The following is a 19,519-nucleotide window of genomic DNA, read 5'->3' on the forward strand; positions in this document are numbered from 1 at the left end:
AGCCACATCTCTGGGCCTTAGCACAGGACGGGTGCTCCCTGCATGTGGGGGAGGGGCACGCTGCAGCCTTAGATCAGCCCAGGAGCAGGAACAGCCAGCAGAGCAGAGGGAGGGGGCCCAGACGCAGGGTACTGAGGAGGAGGCATAGGGTACTGGAGGGGACGCGGGGTGCTGGGGGGGGCCACAGGCTACACTTCTATCCCTCCACTCCAGCAGCCCTGCTCTGATTTCACTGTTGCCAGTGAGGCCACCCAGGTACACAGGGTGGCATGATGCAGGACAGGAACTCAAACCCACCACACAGGCCAGAATCCCCAAGTCTCTTCCCCCAAGGGGCAGTCAGGCCTGGGTGGGCCTTCTATCAAGAGGGCTTCTAAATCCACCAGGATAGGGGGTAGACAGCACATGGAGCAGACACCAGCCATGACGCACCAGTGTGTGTGGCTGTATGCCCATGTCATCCACATGAAATGTGGCTGAAACCTCCCATGGTGGCAACAAGACAGCAGGAACCTGGCCAAGGGGATTGGAGCTTAGGGGGCTGAGTTGTTTCCTGGCCCCAATCTGAGGGCCCTGACACAGTAATCACAACCCACAAACCTTGGCACAGAGACCATGGTATCATCAGTTGTCCCAGCACCTTTGCCCACCACTGTCACCATATCACCATGACCTGCCCTCACTGCCCACCACCAGCACCCTCCACCACCATCATCCCATCACTGTCACCCTTGCCACTATCACCGCATCACCACACACCCACCACCATCACCTCATCACCATATATCTGCCACTGCTGCCCTTACCATCACCCTCATCACCACTGCCCCATCACCATGCACCCACCAATACCTATTGTCACTTCATCTCTGCCACCATCACTCCATTGTTTCCCGATCACCATCACCACTGCCCCATCACCGTCACCATCAACCCATCACCTCATCCTTGCCACCACTGTCCTATCACCATCACTTTTCACCATCATCACCCCCATCACTGTCATCTCCTACCCTATCACCTTCACCCATCAGTCACCTGCTGCCTATACCATCACCTAGATCAATATGGACCCCCACCCTAGACCCTTTGATTTTCAACCCTAACCACAGTCACCCCATCACTGCCACCCCAGCACACGGATGAAGACACAGTCTCCCAACATAAGAGTCAAGGGTCCTGGTAGTCAAACATGGTGACAGTTTCTCCAGGACCCCACTCCGATGACTCTTCACCATCCAGAGCCCTCCCTCCACCCCCCTGGTCCCCTTGTCACCTCTGTCAGGAAGGTGTACCCAGCCTACAGGCCTTATTTACCCTGACATGGGGTCACTGTCAAAGTCGGAGGGAATCCTCATCGATGAGGCCAGCTCTTTAATTCTCTTGATGCTGCTGTCCACACTGCAAAAAGGGAAACCCATGATGAGCACATTCAAGCCCCACCCAGCACACCAGAAATCCCAAACACTGCCTTAGGGCACACAGACAGCATGCCCAAAAACAGACCTCCTAATGGGCCACACAGCTGCCTCAGAGACCTTCTGAGAATGGAGATCACAGAACAGGATCTCAGACCACAATGCCGCAAAGTTAAAAGATCAGAACTGGATGGTGCCCAGCTACCGTTACTGAACATTTTAATCAAAGAGTCTATAGAAGAATCCTAATCAAAAGGGGGGAAATGAAGAACACAATTTCAAATTCTCATGGACTCCAGACTTTCTGGAGCCACAGAGGCTAGATGAACCCCTGAAACTACTGCCTTGAGATAATCTTTAAACCTTAAACCAAAAATATCCCTGAAGTCTTCTTAAAACCAAACAATAGTGTAGCTTAACTAGTAAAGAATGTATGCCTTGAGCACTGTGCTGTTTTAAAATCTATCTACATAGGCTCTTTTTAAGATCTATATATATAAGATTAAATTTGACAACAGCAACTGGAAAGATTAGATAGGAACTTTAGGAGACAGTGAGTTTATCTTAATGGAGGAGGAACAACTTGAAAAAGGAGGGTGAGAAAGGTTACACAACTTGAAGAATGAAACCAATGTCACTGAATTGTACATGTAGCAACTTGCATTGGTGTATGTTCTGCTATGTATATTCTCAACAACAACAAAAATAAAATAAATTGTTCTTTTAAAAAAGACAAAAAAAAAAGTAAGCACTAGAAAAAATCTCATATTGTGGAAAGCTAATTGACATGTTACAAAAAACAAATGAACAAAAAACAAAAACTTGTGCATTACATAAGAAATCATAAAGGAAATTAAGAAATATGTAGAACTTTGGATGAAACTGGAGGACATTATGCTGAGTGAAATAAGTCAATCACAAAAGGACAAATATTGTATGAGACCTCTACTGTAAAAACTCATGAAAAAGTTTACACACAAAAAGAAACAATCTTTGTTGTTTACGAGGGATGGTGGGGGGAACTAAGTAGACAACAGAAAAGTAGTAACTTTGGTGAAGGGTGAGACAGTACACAATACTGGGGAAGCCAGCACAACTTGTACAAGGAAAGGTCATGGAAGCTCCAAAGACATCCAAACTCCCTGAGGGACTGAACTGCTGGGCGGAGGGCTGTGGGGACCATAGTCTCGGGGAACATCTAGCTCAATTGGCACAACACGGTTTATAAAGAAAATATTCCACATTCTACCTTGGTGAGTAGTGTCTGGGGTCTTAAAAGCCTGTGAGCAGCCATCTAAGATACTCCACTGGTCTCACCCCTTCGGGAGCAAGGGAGAATGAAGAGAACAAGATATGAGGGAAAGATTAGTCCAGAGGACTAATGGACCACAACTACCACAGCCTCTACCAGACTGAGTCCAGCTGTCTTAGTCATCTAGTGCTGCTCTAACAGAAATACCATGAGTGATGGCTTTCACAAAGAGAAATTTATTTTCTCACAGTCTAGTAGGCTAGAAGTCCAAATTCAGGGCGTCAGCTCCAGGGGAAGACTTTCTCTCTCTGTCAGCTCTGGAGGAAGGTCCTCATCATCATCAGTCTTCCCCCGGACTAGGAGCTTCTCTGCGCAGGAACCTCAGGTCCAAAGGATGCGCTCTGCTCCTGGTGCTCCTTTCTCGGTGGTATGAGGTCCCCCAATTCTCTGCTTGCTTCCTTTTCCTTTTATCTCTTGTAAGGAAAAAGGTGGTGCAGACCACATCCTAGGGAAACTCCCTTTACATTGGATCAGGGATGTGACCTGGGTAAGGGTGGTGTTACAATCCCACCCTAATCCTCTTTAACATAAAATCATAATCACAAAATGGAGGCCAACCACACAACCCTGGGAATCATGGCCTAGCCAAATTGATACACACATTTTTGGGGGGACATAATTCAAACCATAACATTCCACCCTTTGGCCCCCCAAAAATCACATCCTCACAACATGGAAAACATATTTACCCCATCATATCATAGCAAAAGTCTTAACTCCAAGTCCAAAATCTAAAAATTCCTCTTCATCTGTGAAATCTAAAATACAAGGTATCTGCTTCCAAAGGTACAACGGCAGAACAGGCACAAGCTAGACATTCCCATTACAAATGGGAGAAACTAGAGGAAAAGAAGGGATAACAGGCACCAAGCAAGTCAGAACACCACATTACATTAGCCCTCAAGACTTTGAAAATAATCTGTTCTCTGAGGCAATTTGCACAATGGCCCTGCCCTCCAGACTCTAGGTATTGGCCACACTCTTTAGATTCTGAGTGGAGGCCCCTCGGCCCTGGGCTTCAGCTCCGCCTTCCAGCCCCACTGGGACAGCAACTCCGCTCCCTTGGCTTTAGGCACACCATTCTCCTACTCCATCTGAGTGGCAACTCCACCCTTAGAAACCCCTGAGGCCATGGCTCCACCCTTAGAAACCCCTGAGGTCATGGCCATACCTTTTGAGACTGAGGCAGCTCAGCTTCTTGTGTCCCTTGTCTCTTCAGCTTCTGCTTCTGTTTCCTGTGGCCTCTTGGCCCTCCGGCCTTAACGCCCGCATCTGCCCTGCTGGGGCAAGTGTTCCAAATCTCTGTAGCTCCACCGGTAAGTGCCCGGAGGCACCCCACTCTGCCAGGAAGCCTCCTGCGCACAGGCACTCACTCAGCTCTCTCGCTCCATGGGTCAGCTCCAGCACCATCTCGCGCTGGTCTTCTGGTTCTGCTGCTGTTTGTTGGTTCTCTTCCGCTGCTGCTTCTCTGCTGCTGCAGGTTCTCTGCTGTTACTGGTCCTCTGCCACTGCCGCTCCTCTATCCATTTACAGTTTCAAAACCACTTACACATTTTAGGTATCTGTTAGAGCAGCACCCCACTGTCTCAGTACCAAATTCTGTCTTGGTCATCTAGTGCTGCTCTAACAGAAATACCATCAGTGGATGGCTTTCACAAAGAGAATTTATTTTCTCACAGTCTAGTAGGCTAGAAGTCCAAACTGAGGGCGTCAGCTCCAGGGGGAGGCTTTCTCTCTCTGTCAGCTCCGGCGGAAGGTCATAATTCAAACCATAACACCAGTACAACTAGATGGTGCCCGGCTACCATCACTGACAGGGATCACAACAGAGGGTACCGGACAGAGCTGGAAAAAATGTAGAACAAAATTCTAACTCACAAAAAAAGACCAGACTTACTGGCCTGACAGAGACTGGAGAAACCCTGAGAGTATGGCCCCCGGACACCCTTTTAGCTCAGTAATGAAGTCACTCCCAAGGTTCACCGTTCAGCCAAAGATTAGACAGCCCCATAAGATTAGACAGCCCCATAAACAAAACGAGACTAGTGGGGCACAACAGTCCAGGGACAAGGACTAGAAGGCAGGAGGGGACAGGAAAGCTGGTAATAAGGAACCCAAGGTCGAGAAGGGAGAGTGTTGACATGTCATGGGGTTGTTAACCATTGTCATAAAACAATATGTGTACTGTTTAATGAGAAACTATTTGTTCTGTAAACCTTCATCTAAAGTACAATAAATAAATAAAAGAATTTATCTGAGAAACTCTAATGATACATTCTTGGTCTAATCATAGGGTTACCGTATGTTTGCAAATAGCGCATCCACACCCACAATGTGCGTAGCGCACCTAAGAAAATGTGTGAGGGGTTGCGTGGCTGGCAAAAAATGTATACCGTGCACGTTATCTGCATAAAAATACAGTACTGAGACAACAAATATTTAGGTCAACACAACAAATATTTTTATGTATCTGAATATAATCTAGGAGGTAATTATGAATTCGACTAATAACCTGCAGTTTCTCTTCTCTGTGACCAAAGTAAATCAATCAAATAAAAGGTTCTCATTCTTAAAAAAAGAAATATGTAGAACTTAATGATGACAAAAATACTAGAGGTCAAAATTTGTAAAACACAGCTGAAGTAGTTCTTAGAGGGAATTTTGTATCTTTAGTACATTACGGTAAATAAATTATAGTATATTTATTTAGATAAATGTATCAGAAAATAAGGAAGAAAAACTAAATGCAATAGTATTAAACTCAAAAAGATGGAAATAAGTCATAGAGCAGACCCAAAAAACAAGGAAGGGATTAAGAAAGATAAGTGTTTACTGGGCCTCAGGACTGGGGACCATGGTCTTGGAAGACATCCAGGTCAACTGGCATAACACAGTTCATAAAAAACCGTTCTATGCCCTACCTGGGTGAGTAGTGTCTGGGGTCTTAAAAGCTTACAAGCAGCCATCTAAGATACATCTATTGGTCCGATCCCATCCATTTTAACAGAGGAGAATGAAGAAAACCAGAGGCAAAGGAAAATATTAGCCCAAAGGATTAAAGGACCACATGAACCACAGCACACACCACCCTGAGCCCAGAAGAACTAGATGGTGTCCGGCTGCCACCACTGACAGCTCTGACAGGGATCACAACAGAGGGTACTTGGACAGAACGGGAGATAAATGTAGACCAAAATTCAAATTCACAAAAAAAGACCAGACTTACTGCTCTGACAGAGACTAGAGGAACCCCCGACACTAAGGTCCCCAGACACACTGCTAACTCAGAACTGAAGACCCTCCCGAAGCCCACTTTTCAGCCAAAGATTAGACGGGCCTATAAAACAACACATGCTGAAGAACCTGCTTTTTTTAGTTCAGTCAAGTATACGAGGCCAAATGGGCAACTCCTGCCCAAAGGCAAGACAAGAAGGCAGGAAGGGACAGGAAAACTGGACAAATGGACACGTGGAACCTAGGGTGGAAAGGGGGAGAGCGCTGACACATTGTGGGGATTGCAACCAATGTCACAAAAAATTTGTGTATAAATTTTGGAATGAGAAATTAATTTGGGCTGTAAACTTTTATCTAAAGCACAATCAAGTTTAAATAAACAAAGGTAAGTACAAGACTAAAACAGAACAACAGTGACAGCAAACAACAGAGATTAATAAAACCAAAACTGGTTGTCCTTTGGCAAGACTAATTAAAAAAAGAAGAAAACGATACAAAATGAAAAAGGGGAAATAACTACAGGAACAATAGATCTAAAGAATAATGACAACACACACGACAGGGCAAGTCAGCAATACAAAACCAAGGCTAAGAAGTTTCCTGAATACAACCAAACACTTCAAGGGACAGAGTAGCAGGGGCAGGGGTCTGGGGACCATGCTTTCAGGGGACGCTAGATCAATTGGCATAACAAAGTTTAAGAAAATGTTCTACATCCCACTTTGGTGAGTGGTGTCTGGGGTCTTAAAAGCTAGCGAGTGGCCATCTAAGATGCATCAATTGGTCCCAACCCCTCTGGAGCAAAGGAGAATAAATAACACCAAAGAAACAAGGAAAGTATTAGCCCAAGAGACAGAAAGGGCCACATAAACCAGAGACTCCATCAGCCTGAGACCAGAAGAACTAGATGGTGCCTGGCTACCACCAATGACCACCCTGACAGGGAACACAACAGAGAGTCCCTGATGGAGCAGGAGAAAAGTGGGGTGCAGAACTCAAATTCTAGTAAAAAGACCAGACTTAATGGTTTTATTGAGACTGGAGGGACCCCGGAAGACATGGCCCCCAGACTCTCTGTTAGCCCAAAACTAAAACCATTCCCGAGGCCAACTCTTCAGACAGATTAGACTGGACTATGGGACATAAAATGATACTCGTGAAGAGTGTGCTTCTTAGCTCAAGTAGATGCATGAGACTAAATGGGCTGCTCCTGTAGGGAGGCAAGATGAGAAGGCAGAGAGGGTCAGGAGCTGATTGAATGGACACAGGAAATCCGGGGTAGAAACGAGGAGTGTGCTGTCACAGTACAGGGAGAGCAACTAGGGTCCCATAACAATGTATAAATTTTTGTATAAGAGACTAACGAATTGTCAACTTTCGCTTAAAGCACAATTAAAAAGAAGAAGAACCTTGTTTGGATTCTGATTTGAACAAACCAACCATGAAAAGGCAGTTTTGAAACAAGTGGACTAGTATTGAAAGCTAGTAATGAATTACTGTTAACTGTGCCAGATGTGTTATTGATATAGTGGCTACATAAAAAAGGAAAGAGACCTCATTTTTAGTGATTAAAAACTAACATATTTCAGGGGAAATTTTTATAATGTCTGGGATTTGCTTTAAATAATCTAGGAAAAAAAAGTGGTGAGAGGGCTATGAACAACCAAATCAGAGTGTTGGGAACTGTGGAAGCAGGGGATAGGCACATGGAGTTTCTAGATTATTCTCTGTGCTTTTGTATTTATTAGAAATTTTCCAAAATAAAATGTAAAACACAATAAAATTAAAAAGTATTAGGAACAAGCATACCCTAATAAGTTTGAAGGACAACCAGTAAAGCTGAGGAGAAAATATGAAAAAAAGAAAAAAATCAGTGGGAAGGCTTTCGAGAACCATAACATAGTGAAGAACATGGGGTTAGGGTGCAGTGCAGGTGGGTCTGTGAACAAAGATCCTGGGAGATGAGCCAGGCATTCAAGGCTCTTTTTCTCCTGGAGGTAATAGTCAATTTCAGAGGGGTAGCTGAGAGTCATTAGTGCAGAGTCATTGGAGTGGGGCCTGGAACAGCATTCTGCAGCCTCAAGAGGCCAAGGTGACAGGGATCAGATCCAGAGCCAACCAGGTGGGGAGGCCCTGATGACTCCCACTCACTTGGACTCCAATCTGAAAAGCTGCACCCCAAAAGGAAGTGAGAACCTGAGTAGACAGATGAGTTTCTGATCAACCCAGTCTCTGCAATTAGGCCAAACTGATCTTACAGTGTTAATGTCCCTGTCAGACCCAACATAAATTCTCCCTGTAGGGAAGTGCTGAGCTCCAAATTATTCCTACAAACAGTTTTGCAAATGAACTGTCAGGCATACTATCAAAAATCATCAGGAAACCACAATGAGATACTACTTCACATCCACTAGGATGACCATAATTTTAAAAAATGCAAAATAAAAGGTATCCAGATTGGGAAAGAAGAATTATCTCTATTCAAGGATGATATAATCCTATACATACAAAATCACAGAGTCCACAAGAAAACTTCTAGAGCTAATAGAGGAAATTAGCAAAGTTGCAAGGTACAAGATCAACAAACAAAATCAGCTGGGTTTCTATACACCAGCAATGAGAAATACGAAAGGGAAATTAGGGGAACAATTCCATTTACTATAGCATCTAAAAAAATAAAATACCTAGGAATAAATCTAACCAGGACGTGAAGGATTTATATGATGAAAACTATAAAACACTGCTGAAAGAGATTAAAGAAGACTTAAATAAATGGAAAGATGTTCCATGTTCATGAATTGGAAGACTTAATATTGCTAAGATGTCAATACTACCCAAAGTGATCTACAGATTCACCGCAATCCCGATCAAAATTCCAATAGCCTTCTTTACAGAAATAGAAAAACCAATCCTCAACTTTACATGAAAAGGCAAAGAGACCCCGAGTAGCTAAAACAATGCTGAAAGAGAAGAACAAAGTAGGAAGACTCTCACTTCTTGATTTGAAAACATACTATACAGCTACAGTAATCAAAACAGCCTGGTACTGGTATAACAGTAGATACACAGACCTATGGAATAAAATTTAGAGTCCAGAAATAAACCCACACATCTATGGCCAACTGATTCTTGACAAAGGTGCTAAGTCCATTTGATGGGGAAAGAAGAGTGTCTTCAATAAGCACTGTTGGGAAAATTGGATTTCCACACGAAGAAAAATGAAACAGGATCCATGCCTCACACCATATGCAAAAACAAATTCAAAATGGATTAAGGAAGACCTCCACCAGACTGAGTCCAGCACAGCTAGATGATACCTGGCTACCACCAGACTGCTCTGACCAGGATCACAACAGAGGGTTCTGGACAGAGCTGGAGAAAAATGTAGAACAAAATTCTAACACACAAAAAAAGACCAGATTTACTGGCCTGACACAGACTGGAGAAACCCTGAGCGTATGGCCCCCGGACACGCTTTTAGCTCAGTGGTGAAGTCACTCCCGAGGTTCACTGTTCAGCTGAGGATTGGAAAGCCTCATAAAATAAAACGGGACTAATGAGGCACAGCAGTCCAGGGACAAGGACTAGAAGGCAGAAGGGGACAGGAAAGCTGGTGATAGGGAACCCAAGGCTGAGTAAGGACAGTGTTGACAGGTAGTGGGGTTCTTAACCATTGTCATAGGGCAATATGTGTACTAACTGTTTAACGAGAAACTATTTTGTTCTGTAAACCTTCATCTAAAGTGAGAATAGCAGCACAACTGGAAGAACGTAATCGATGTCACTGACTTGTACATGCAGAAATTTTTGAAATGGTGTATCTTTGGCTATGTATATGTTCACCAAAAAAAAAGGTCCTCCAAGGCCAAGAAGGGAGAGGGTTGACATGTCCTGAGGTTATTAACCAATGTCATAAAACAATATGTGTACTGACTGTTTAATGAGAAAATATTTGTTCTGTAAACCTTCACCTAAAGTACAATAAAAAAAAAAAAAAAGATTAAGGACCTAAATGTGCAAACTAAAACCATGAAATTCTTAGAAGAACAGGCAGGGGCAACACTGTCAGGCCTAGATTTCAACAATGGATTATCTAATATAATAACAAGAGCACGAATAGAAAAAGACAAAATAATAAATGGGACCTCACAAAAATTAAAAATTTTTGTTCATCAAAAGACTTTACCAAAAAACTGAAAAGACAAGCTACTGACTGGGAGAGTATCTTCGGAAATCATATATCTGACAAGAATCTAATCACCAAAATAGATGTAAAGCTTTGACAACTTAACAACAAAAAGATAACCCAATCATAAAATGGGCAAAGGACTTGAATAGATGTTTCACCAAAGAGGACATTCAAAAGGCCACCAACCATATGAAATGATGCTCAACGTCATTATGTATCAGAGAAATGCAAATCAAATCCACAATGAGACACCATTTAACTCCCACTAAGATGGCTAAAAGGAAAAGAAAATAACAAATGTTGACGAGTGTTATGGATTGAATTGTGACTCCCAAAAATGTGTGTCAGCTTGGCTAGGCTATGACTCCCAGTATGTGTGGTTGTCTGCCATTTTGTGATCTGACACAGTTATCCTATGTATTATAAATCCTAACCTCTATGATGTTAATGAGGCAGGATTAGAGGCAGTTATGTTAATGACACAGGACACAATCTACAGGATTAGGTTGTATCTTGAGTCAATCTCTTTTGAGATATAAAAAGAGAGAAGTGAACAGAGAGGAGAGGGACCTCATTACCACCAAGAAAGAAGAACCAAGAGTGGAGTGCATCCTTTGGACCCACGGTCCCTGTGCTGAGAAGCTCCTAGACCCAGGGGAAGACTGATGACAAGGACCCTCCCCCAGAGCCAACAGAGAGAGGAAGCCTTCCGCTGGAGCTGGTACCCTAAATTCAGATTTCTAGCTTCCTAGACTGTGAGAGAATAAATTTCTGTTTGTTAAAGCCATCCACTTGTGTTATTTCTGTTATAGCAGCACTAGGTAACTAAGATAGCAAGGATGTGGGGAAATTGCAACCCTTATCCATTGCTGGTGGGAATGCAAAATGGCACAGACATTGTGAAAAAGTACGGCAGTTCCTCAAAAAACTAAAAATAGAACTACCATATGACCCAGCAATTTCATGCCTAGATATATACTCAAAAGACTTGAAAACAGAGACTCAGAAAGAGACTTGTACACTAATGTTCACTGCAGCACTACTCACAACAGCCAAAAGGTAGAAACAACCTAAATATGCATCAGCAGATGAATGGATAAACAAAATGTGGTACATACATACAATGGAATACTACTCAGCCAGTGGGAGAAATGAAGTCTTGATACATGCTACAGTATGGATGGAGCTGGAAGACATTATGCTGAGTGAAATAAGCAAATCACAGAAGGACAAATATTTTATGATGGGACTTATATAAAAAGACAAGAAAAGGCAAATGTATGGAGACCAAAGTTTATTAGCGGTTACCAGGGGCGGGAAGGAGGGGGAAAATGGAGTTAACAGTGAAGGAAAAATCACATTGATAAAGGGTAGAGTTGCACACCCAGTTATTCTAAGTGCTGTCCATAAGTTACACACCTATAAAAAGCTGAACTGGCAAAAGCTGTGTGATAGATATATTTACAACAACAATAAATAAATAAATAAATAAATGAAGCGTAGCTGCTGAGGGGGCTTATGGACAAGCACACACCTCATAGAATTTGGTTACTTGGTTTGGAGGTTTAGGGTCATGATTTCATGGGACATCCCAGTTAATTGGCCTGATAACTGTGTTTAGTGCTTCTGTTCTACCACCTACTTCATTGTGTAGTGTCTGGGATGTTAAAAGCTTGCAAGCAGCCATCCAAGGCACAACAATTGGTCTCTATTCACCTGGAGCAACAGAGGAAGGACAGTCAGGAACAGGAGGAGGATATGCAATGTGTGGCTAATTGCCTCCATGAACAACTGCCCCTTTTGCCATGAGAACAGAAGAACTGGATGATGCCCAGCTACCATTACTGAACATTTTGATCAAAGACTCCATAGATCAAAAGGGGGAAAATGTAGAACGAAATTTCAAATTCTCATGAACTCTAGACTTTCTGGAGCCATGGAGGCTGGATGAGCCCCTGAAACTATTGCCCTGAGACAATCTTTAAACCTTAAACCAAAAATACTCCCAGAAGGCTTCTTAAAACTGAACAATAGTTTAGCTTAACTAGTAAAAAAAGTTCTGCCTTGAGCATTATGGTCTTTTAAGAACTAACTATATGGGATCAAATTGATAACAGTAGTTTGAAAGATTAGATAGGAACCTTGGGGGACAGTGAGCTTATGTTAATGAGGGAGGAACAACTCAGAAAGGAGGGTGAGAACGGTTGCACAACTCAGAGAATGTAATCAATGTCACTGAATTGTACATGTAGAAACTGTTAATTGGTGTATGTTTTGCTGTGTATGTTCTCAACAACAACAAAAACAAGTGACATCTATCTTTTCCCCATTCCTGCTTACTTGCTTCTGTGCCTACTCTGCTCCTTTTGTATCTCAAAAGTGATTGGCTTAAGACACACACTACACTGATGTGGCCTCATTAACATAACAAAGAATTTACAAAACAAATTTTGGGGGGACACAATTCAATCCGTAACAGTGAGGTACCCAGAATAGGCAAATTCATAGAGACAGAAAATAGAATAGTGGCTGGAGAAAGGGGTTACAGGGAGTCAGTGTTTAATGGGAAGAGAGTGTCTCTTTGGGATGATAAAAAAAAGATATGAAACTGGTATTAGTGATGGTTACACAATATTGTGAAAGCACTTAATGCCACTGAATTGAACACTTAGAAATAGTTAAAATGGTGAACTTTATATTATGTATATGTTACTACAACACAACAAAAAAAAGGAATGAAGTACTGATATATGCTACAACATGGATGGACCTTGAAAACATGATGCTAAGTAAAAGAAGCCAGACACAAAAAGCCACATATTGCATAATTCCATTTATATGAAATATCCAGAACAGGCCAACCTATAGAGACGGAAAGCAGATCAGTGGTTGCCAGGGGCTGGGAGAGGGGCAAGGGGTGAATGTGAAGTGACAGCTTAATGGGTACAAGATTTCTTTCTGGGGTGATAAAGTTCTGAAACCGGATAGTGGTGATGGTTGACAACACTGTCAATGTACTTAATGCCACTGAATTTAGTGCACTTTAAATGGTTAAAATAGCAAGTTTTCTCTTATGTGTCTCTGCACACAGACACACAGACACACAAACAAAATCATCAGGATCCGAAAAACACAAAATAACAAACGCTGGAGAGGTTGTGGAGAGACTGGAACACTTATACACTGTTGGTGGGAATGTAAAATGGTACAACCACTTTAGAAATCAATTTGGTGCTTCCTTAAAAAGCTAGAAATAGAACTACCAAACAATCCAGCTATCTTGCTCCTTGGAATATATCCTAAAGAAACAAGAGCCGTCACACGAATAGATATATGCACACCCATTCTCATTGCAGCACTATTCACAGTAGCAAAAAGATCGAAGCAACCTAGCTGCCCATCAACAGATGAATGGATAAACAAACTATGGTATATCCACACAGTGGAATATTATGCAACGATAAAGAACAATGATGAAGCTGTGAAACATTGTATAACATGGTGGAATCTGGAATTTATTATGCTGAGTGAATTTAGTCAGTCACAGAAGGACAAATACTGTATAAGACCACTATTATAAGAACTCAAGAAAAGGTTTAAACACGGAAGAAAACATTCTTTGATGGTTACGAGAGTAGGGAGGGAGAGGGGTATTCGCTAACTAGAAAGTAGACAAGAATTATCTTAGGTGAAGGGAAGGACAGCACACACTACAGGGGAAGTCAGCACAACTGGACTAAACCAAAGCAAAGAAGTTTCCTGAATATAACCAAACACTTCAAGGGACAGAGTAGCAGGGGCGGGGGTCTGGGGACCATGGTTTCAGGGGACATCTAGGTCAACTGGCGTAACAAAGTTTTTTAAAATGTTCTGCATCCCACTTTGGTGAGTGGCATCTGGGGCCTTAAAAGCTAGTGAGCATCTATCTAAGATGCATCAATTGGTCCCAACCCACCTGGAGTAAAGGAGAATGAAGAAAACATGGACACAAGGAAAGTATTAGCCCAAGAGACAGAAAGGGCCACATAAATCAGACTTTACCAGCCTGAGACCAGAAGAACTAGATGGTGCCTGGCTATCACCAATGACCACCCTGACAGGGAACACAATAGAAAGTCCCTGACAGAACAGGAGAAAAGTCCGGTGCAGACTCAAATTCTAGTAAAAAGACCAGACTTAATGGTTTGATTGAGACTGGAGGGACCCCAGAAGATATGGCCCCTGGAGTCTCTACTAGCCCAAAACTAAAACCATTCCCAAGGCCAACTCTTCAGACAAAGATTAGACTGGACTATGGGACATAAAATGATACTCGTGCAGAGTGTGCGTCTTAGCTCAAGTAGATACATGAGACTAAATGAGGAGCTCCTGTCCAGAGGCCAGATGAGAAGGCAGAAAGGGTCAGGAGCTGGCTGAATGGACATGGGAAATTCGGGGTGGAAAGAGTGTGCTGTCACAGTATAGGGAGAGCAACTAGGGTCACAAAACAATGTATGTATAAATTTTTGTATGTGAGACTAACTTGAATTGTAAACTTTCACTTAAAGCACAATTACCAAAAAAAAGTGATCAGTGAAAAGACATGTTACTTTGCCGTCATGTCAATTCCAACTTATAGTGACCCTACAGGACAGAGCACGACTGCCCCATAGGGTTTCCAAAGCTGTAATCTTTACAGAAACAGAGTGCTACTTCTTTTTCCCATGGAACAACTAGTGGGTTCGAACCGCCAACCTTTTGGTTAGCAAACAAGCACTTAACCACAGCGCCAGCAGGGTTCCCGTTACTTTCAAAGGAACAATAATAAGACTGTCAGTTTATTTCTCAGCAGAAACAATGGGTGCCACGTAATGGAATGAAAGCTTTAAAAGAAGTTAATAACTGCCAACCTACAAATCTATAACCAGGGAAACTACCCTTTAAAAAGGAAAGTGAACAATTGCTACATACAATATGGATGAATCTCATAAATGTTGAGTGAAAGAAGCTAGATAAAAAAACAACAGGCATATATACAAAAAGTGAAGGTATAGTCAGTAATGGTTACTTTTGGGGGTAACAGAGTGCTTATTGGGAGGGGACATAAAGGGGCTTCTGGGGTGCTGCTGATGTTCTATTTCTTGACCTGAGTGGGTAGTGTTTACTTAGGTGTGTTTACTTTGTGATAATTCATTGAATTATACTCCTAAAATCTGTGTACTTTTATGTATATATGATACATATCAACTTAAGAAAGCTTTTTAAAAAGCCAAAAAAGACAAAACTAAAATATAGTGTTTAGGGATGTATGGTTTAGTATTACAACTCTAAAGAAAAGCAAGATTATATAAAAGTTAGAATAATAATTACCTTTTTTGAGGGACAGGAGAAGGGGCAGTGATGGGAAGTGGGCTCCAGGGAGCTTCTGAGGTGCTAGTAATGTTCTATGTCTAGATTTCGGTGGTGGTTATGCAAGTATCTGCTTTGTGAAAAACTACTCAGTTTTGCACATATTTTTGTGCACTTTTTGTATGTGAGTTATATTTCACAATATAACAGTAAAAATAACAACCTCAGAGGATGGGTTTAACAGAAATTAGACACAGCTGTAAGAAAGAATAAAGTGAACTGAGAGGTTAGAAGATATTATTCAGAATGCAGCACAGAGTTGAAAATATGTGACAAGCTAAGAGGCATTAACACTTGAGTAAGAAGATGTAGCACATGTCCAATCGGAGTTTCAGAAGGAAAGGAGGAGAATGCGGAAGAGGCAATATTTAAAGAGGTAATACCTGGGAATTTTCCAGAACTCATAAGAAACACTAAGACACAGATTCAAGAAGCTCAACGAATCTATTTCAGCATAAATGAAAAGAAACTCAGGAGCGTCAAGAGACTTACAGAAATATAGCGGCATGAGCAGGTCCACGAACCCAACCCCCCACCCACAACCAACAAGGAAAGTAACTAGAAATCTGTAAACTCAACTCTGTAAGAATGCTGACAAGCAAGCAGAGGGTTGCAGCAACTAAGTGTGCTGAAACAAGAAAAAAGTGACTTTTAAATCATTTGTTGTTGTTGTGTGCCAACGAGTCGATTCCAACTCATAGCAACCCTACAAGACAGAGTACAACTGTCCTATAGAGTTTCCTAGGCTGTAATCTTTATGGATTACAACTCAACATAAAGAAAACAAAAATCCTCACAACCGGACCAATAAACAACATCATGATAAATGGAGAAAAGATTGAAGTTTTCAAGGATTTCATTTTACTTGGATCCACAATCAACACCCTGGGAAGCAGCAGTCAATAAATCAAATGTTGCACTGCATTGGGCAAATCTGCTGCAAAAGACCTCTTTAAAGTGTTAAAAAGCGAAGATGTCACCTTGAAGACTAAGGTGCTCCTGACCCAAGCCATGGCGTTTTCAATCGCCTCATATGCATACGAAAGCTGGATAATGAATAAGGAAGACCAAAGAAAAATTGACTCCTTTGAATTATGGTGCTGGCAAAGAATATTGAATACACCATGGACTGGCAAACAAATGAACAAATCTGTCTTGGAAGAACGACAGCCAGAATGCTCCTTAGAAGCAAGGATGGCAAGACTACATCTCACATACTTTGGACATGTTATCAGGAGGGATCAGTCCCTGGAGAAGGACATCACGCTTGGTAAAGTAGAGGGTCAGCAAAGAGGAAGACCCTCAAGGAGATGGACTTACACAGTGGCTGCAACAATGGGCTCAAGCATAACAATGATTGTGAGGATGGCGCAGGACCAGGTAGTGTTTCCTTTTGTTGTACATGGGTCACTGTGAGTCGGAACCTACTGGATGACACCTAAAAACAACAACAATCATTATGGGAGTAGATCACCAGGTCTTTTCTCCCATGGAACACCCGGTGGGTTTGAACCACCAACCCTTTCAGTTAGCAACCCAGTGCTTAACCATTTGCTACCAGGGCTCCTTTTTATTTTTACTTATTTATTTCTTTATGGGTGGGGGGGGTCTTCTGAAAAAAATCAGAAAACCTGCTAGACAAATTCTAAAAGAGCCGTAATACTAGGGCTCCTTTTTATTTATTTATTTTTAAATATGGAAATGTATTTTTATTTATTTATTTTTTAATTTTTTATTTATTTTTTTTTACTGTACTTCAGGTGAAGGTTTACAGAACAAATAGTTTCTCATGAAACGGTAGTACACATATTGTTTTATGACATTGGTTAACAACCCCACGACATGTCAATCCTCTCCCTTCTCAACCTTTTTTTTTTTTTTTGGTGAAAATATACATAGCCAAAGATACACCATTTCAAAAATTTCTACATGCACAGTTCAGTGACATCGACTACGCTCTTCCAATTGTGCTGCTATTCTCACTTTAGATGAAGGCTTACAGAACCAAATAATTTCTCATTTAACAGTTAGTACACATGTTGCCCTATGACAATGGTTAACAACCTCACAACACATCAACAGTATCCTTACTCAACCTTGGGTTCCCCATCACCAGCTTCCTTGTCCTCTTCTGCCTTCTAGCCCTTGTCCCTGGACTGCTGTACCTCATTAGTAGCATTTGGTTTTATGGGGCTGTCCACTCCCAGGCTGAACAGTGAACCTCAGAGATGACTTCACCACTGAGCTAAAAGGGTATCTGGGGGCCATACTCCTGGGGTTTCTCCCGTCTCCTTTAGGCCAGTAAATCTGGGTTTGTTTTTTTTGTGTGAGTTAGAATTTTGTTCTACACCCTTCTCCAGCTCTGTCCAGAACCCTCTGTTGTGCTCCTGGTCAGAGCAGTCAGTGGTGGTAGCCGGGCACCATCTAGCTGTACCGGACTCAGTCTGGTGGAGGCCTTGGTAGCTGTGGTCCATTAGTCCTTCGGACTAATCTTTCCCTTGTATCCTGTTCTCTTCATTCTTCCTTGCTCCCGAAGGGATGAGACCAGTGGAGTATCTTAGATGGCTGCTCACAGGCTTTTAAGACCCCAGACACTACTCACCAAGGTAGAATGTAGAACATTGTCTTCATAAACTGTGTCATGCCAATTGAGCTAGATGGTCCCCAAGACCATGGTCCCCACAGCCCTCTGCCCAGCAGTTTAGTCCCTCAGGGAGTTTGGATGTGTCTATGGAGCTTCCATGAGCTTTCCTTGTACAAGTTGTGCTGGCTTCCCCAGTATTCTGTACTCTCTCACCCTTCACCAAAGATACCACTTATCTATTGCCTATTTAGTATTTCCCCCCCACCTCTCCCATCCCTTGTAACCAACAAAGATTGTTACTTTTTGTGTGTAAACTTTTTCATGAGTTTTTACAGTACAGGTCTCATATAATATTTGTCCTTTTGTGATTGACTTATTTCACTCAGCATAATGTCCTCCAGTTTCATCCATGTTAAGAGATACTTCACAGATTCATCATTGTTCTTTTTCGTTGCATAGTACTCCACTGTGTGTACGTACCATAGTGTGTTTATCCATTCATCTGTTGATGGGCATCTAGGTTGTTTCCATCTTTTTGCTATTGTAAACAATGCTGCCATGAACATGGGTGTGCATATGTCTATTCGAGTGACAACTCTTATTTCTCTAGGATATATTCCTAGGAGTGGGATTGCCAGATTGTACAGTATTTCTATTTCTAGCCTTCTAAGGAAGTGCTGTATCATTTTAGTATTTTTGGTTTTTAACTCTAGTAGTTATATCCTACATTATTCAAAAAGATTAATGCATAAAATATAATAAATTCATGTTACTGAGCACATGATGTATAAAGAGGTAATTTTTGATAGCAACAACATAAAGGAAGGGAGAAGCAGTATAGGAATAGAGTTTTTATATGTTACTAAACTTAAGTTGGTAATCAATTCAAACTAGGTTGTTAAGATGTTAAATGTAATCCTCATGGTAATCAAAAAAGAAAATATTTTAAAAAACATACACAAAAGGAAAGGAGACAGAAATCAAAATAATTTGCTACAAAAAACTAAACACAAATGATGGCAGTATTGGAGGAAACGAGAAACAAAAAAGGTACAATACAAAAAAACAAATAGCAAATGGCAGAAGTCCTTCCATATTGGCAAATTACGTGTAAATAGATTAAACTCTCCAGTCAAAAGGCAGAGGGTGGCAGAATGCATTAAAAAAAATAATAATAATCCCTTTATATACTGTCTACAAGAGACCCAAAGACACAAATCAGTTGAAAGTAAAAGGACAGAAAGAAATATTCCATGCAAATAGTAACCAAAAGAGAGCTGGGTAATGATTTTAATATCAGACAAACCAAAAACCAAACCCCTTACTGTCGAATCAATTGTGACTCATAGCGACCCTATACGATAGAGTAAAACTGCCTCATAGGGTTTCCAAAG

At 41.8% G+C, this 19,519-nt stretch overlaps 1 protein-coding gene and 1 non-coding gene across 2 annotated transcripts in view; both read right to left on the bottom strand.

Moving 5' to 3' along the window:
* The window catches only part of SHISA5 (shisa family member 5), a 34,263-nt gene that overhangs the window by 5,691 nt on the left and 9,053 nt on the right, over positions 1–19,519 (bottom strand). Inside the window, exon 3 of the mRNA XM_004368493.2 lies at positions 1,318–1,401. Coding sequence (XP_004368550.1) covers positions 1,318–1,401 — 84 coding nt within the window. The remainder of the gene's footprint in view (positions 1–1,317; positions 1,402–19,519) is intronic.
* LOC111819799 (U7 small nuclear RNA) lies at positions 17,145–17,206 on the bottom strand. Its single transcript, XR_002823378.1, has one exon. It is a non-coding gene; the product is annotated as a U7 small nuclear RNA (small nuclear RNA).

The sequence above is a fragment of the Trichechus manatus genome, unplaced genomic scaffold (assembly GCF_000243295.1).
Source record: "Trichechus manatus latirostris isolate Lorelei unplaced genomic scaffold, TriManLat1.0 scaffold00001, whole genome shotgun sequence".
NCBI lineage: Eukaryota > Metazoa > Chordata > Mammalia > Sirenia > Trichechidae > Trichechus > Trichechus manatus.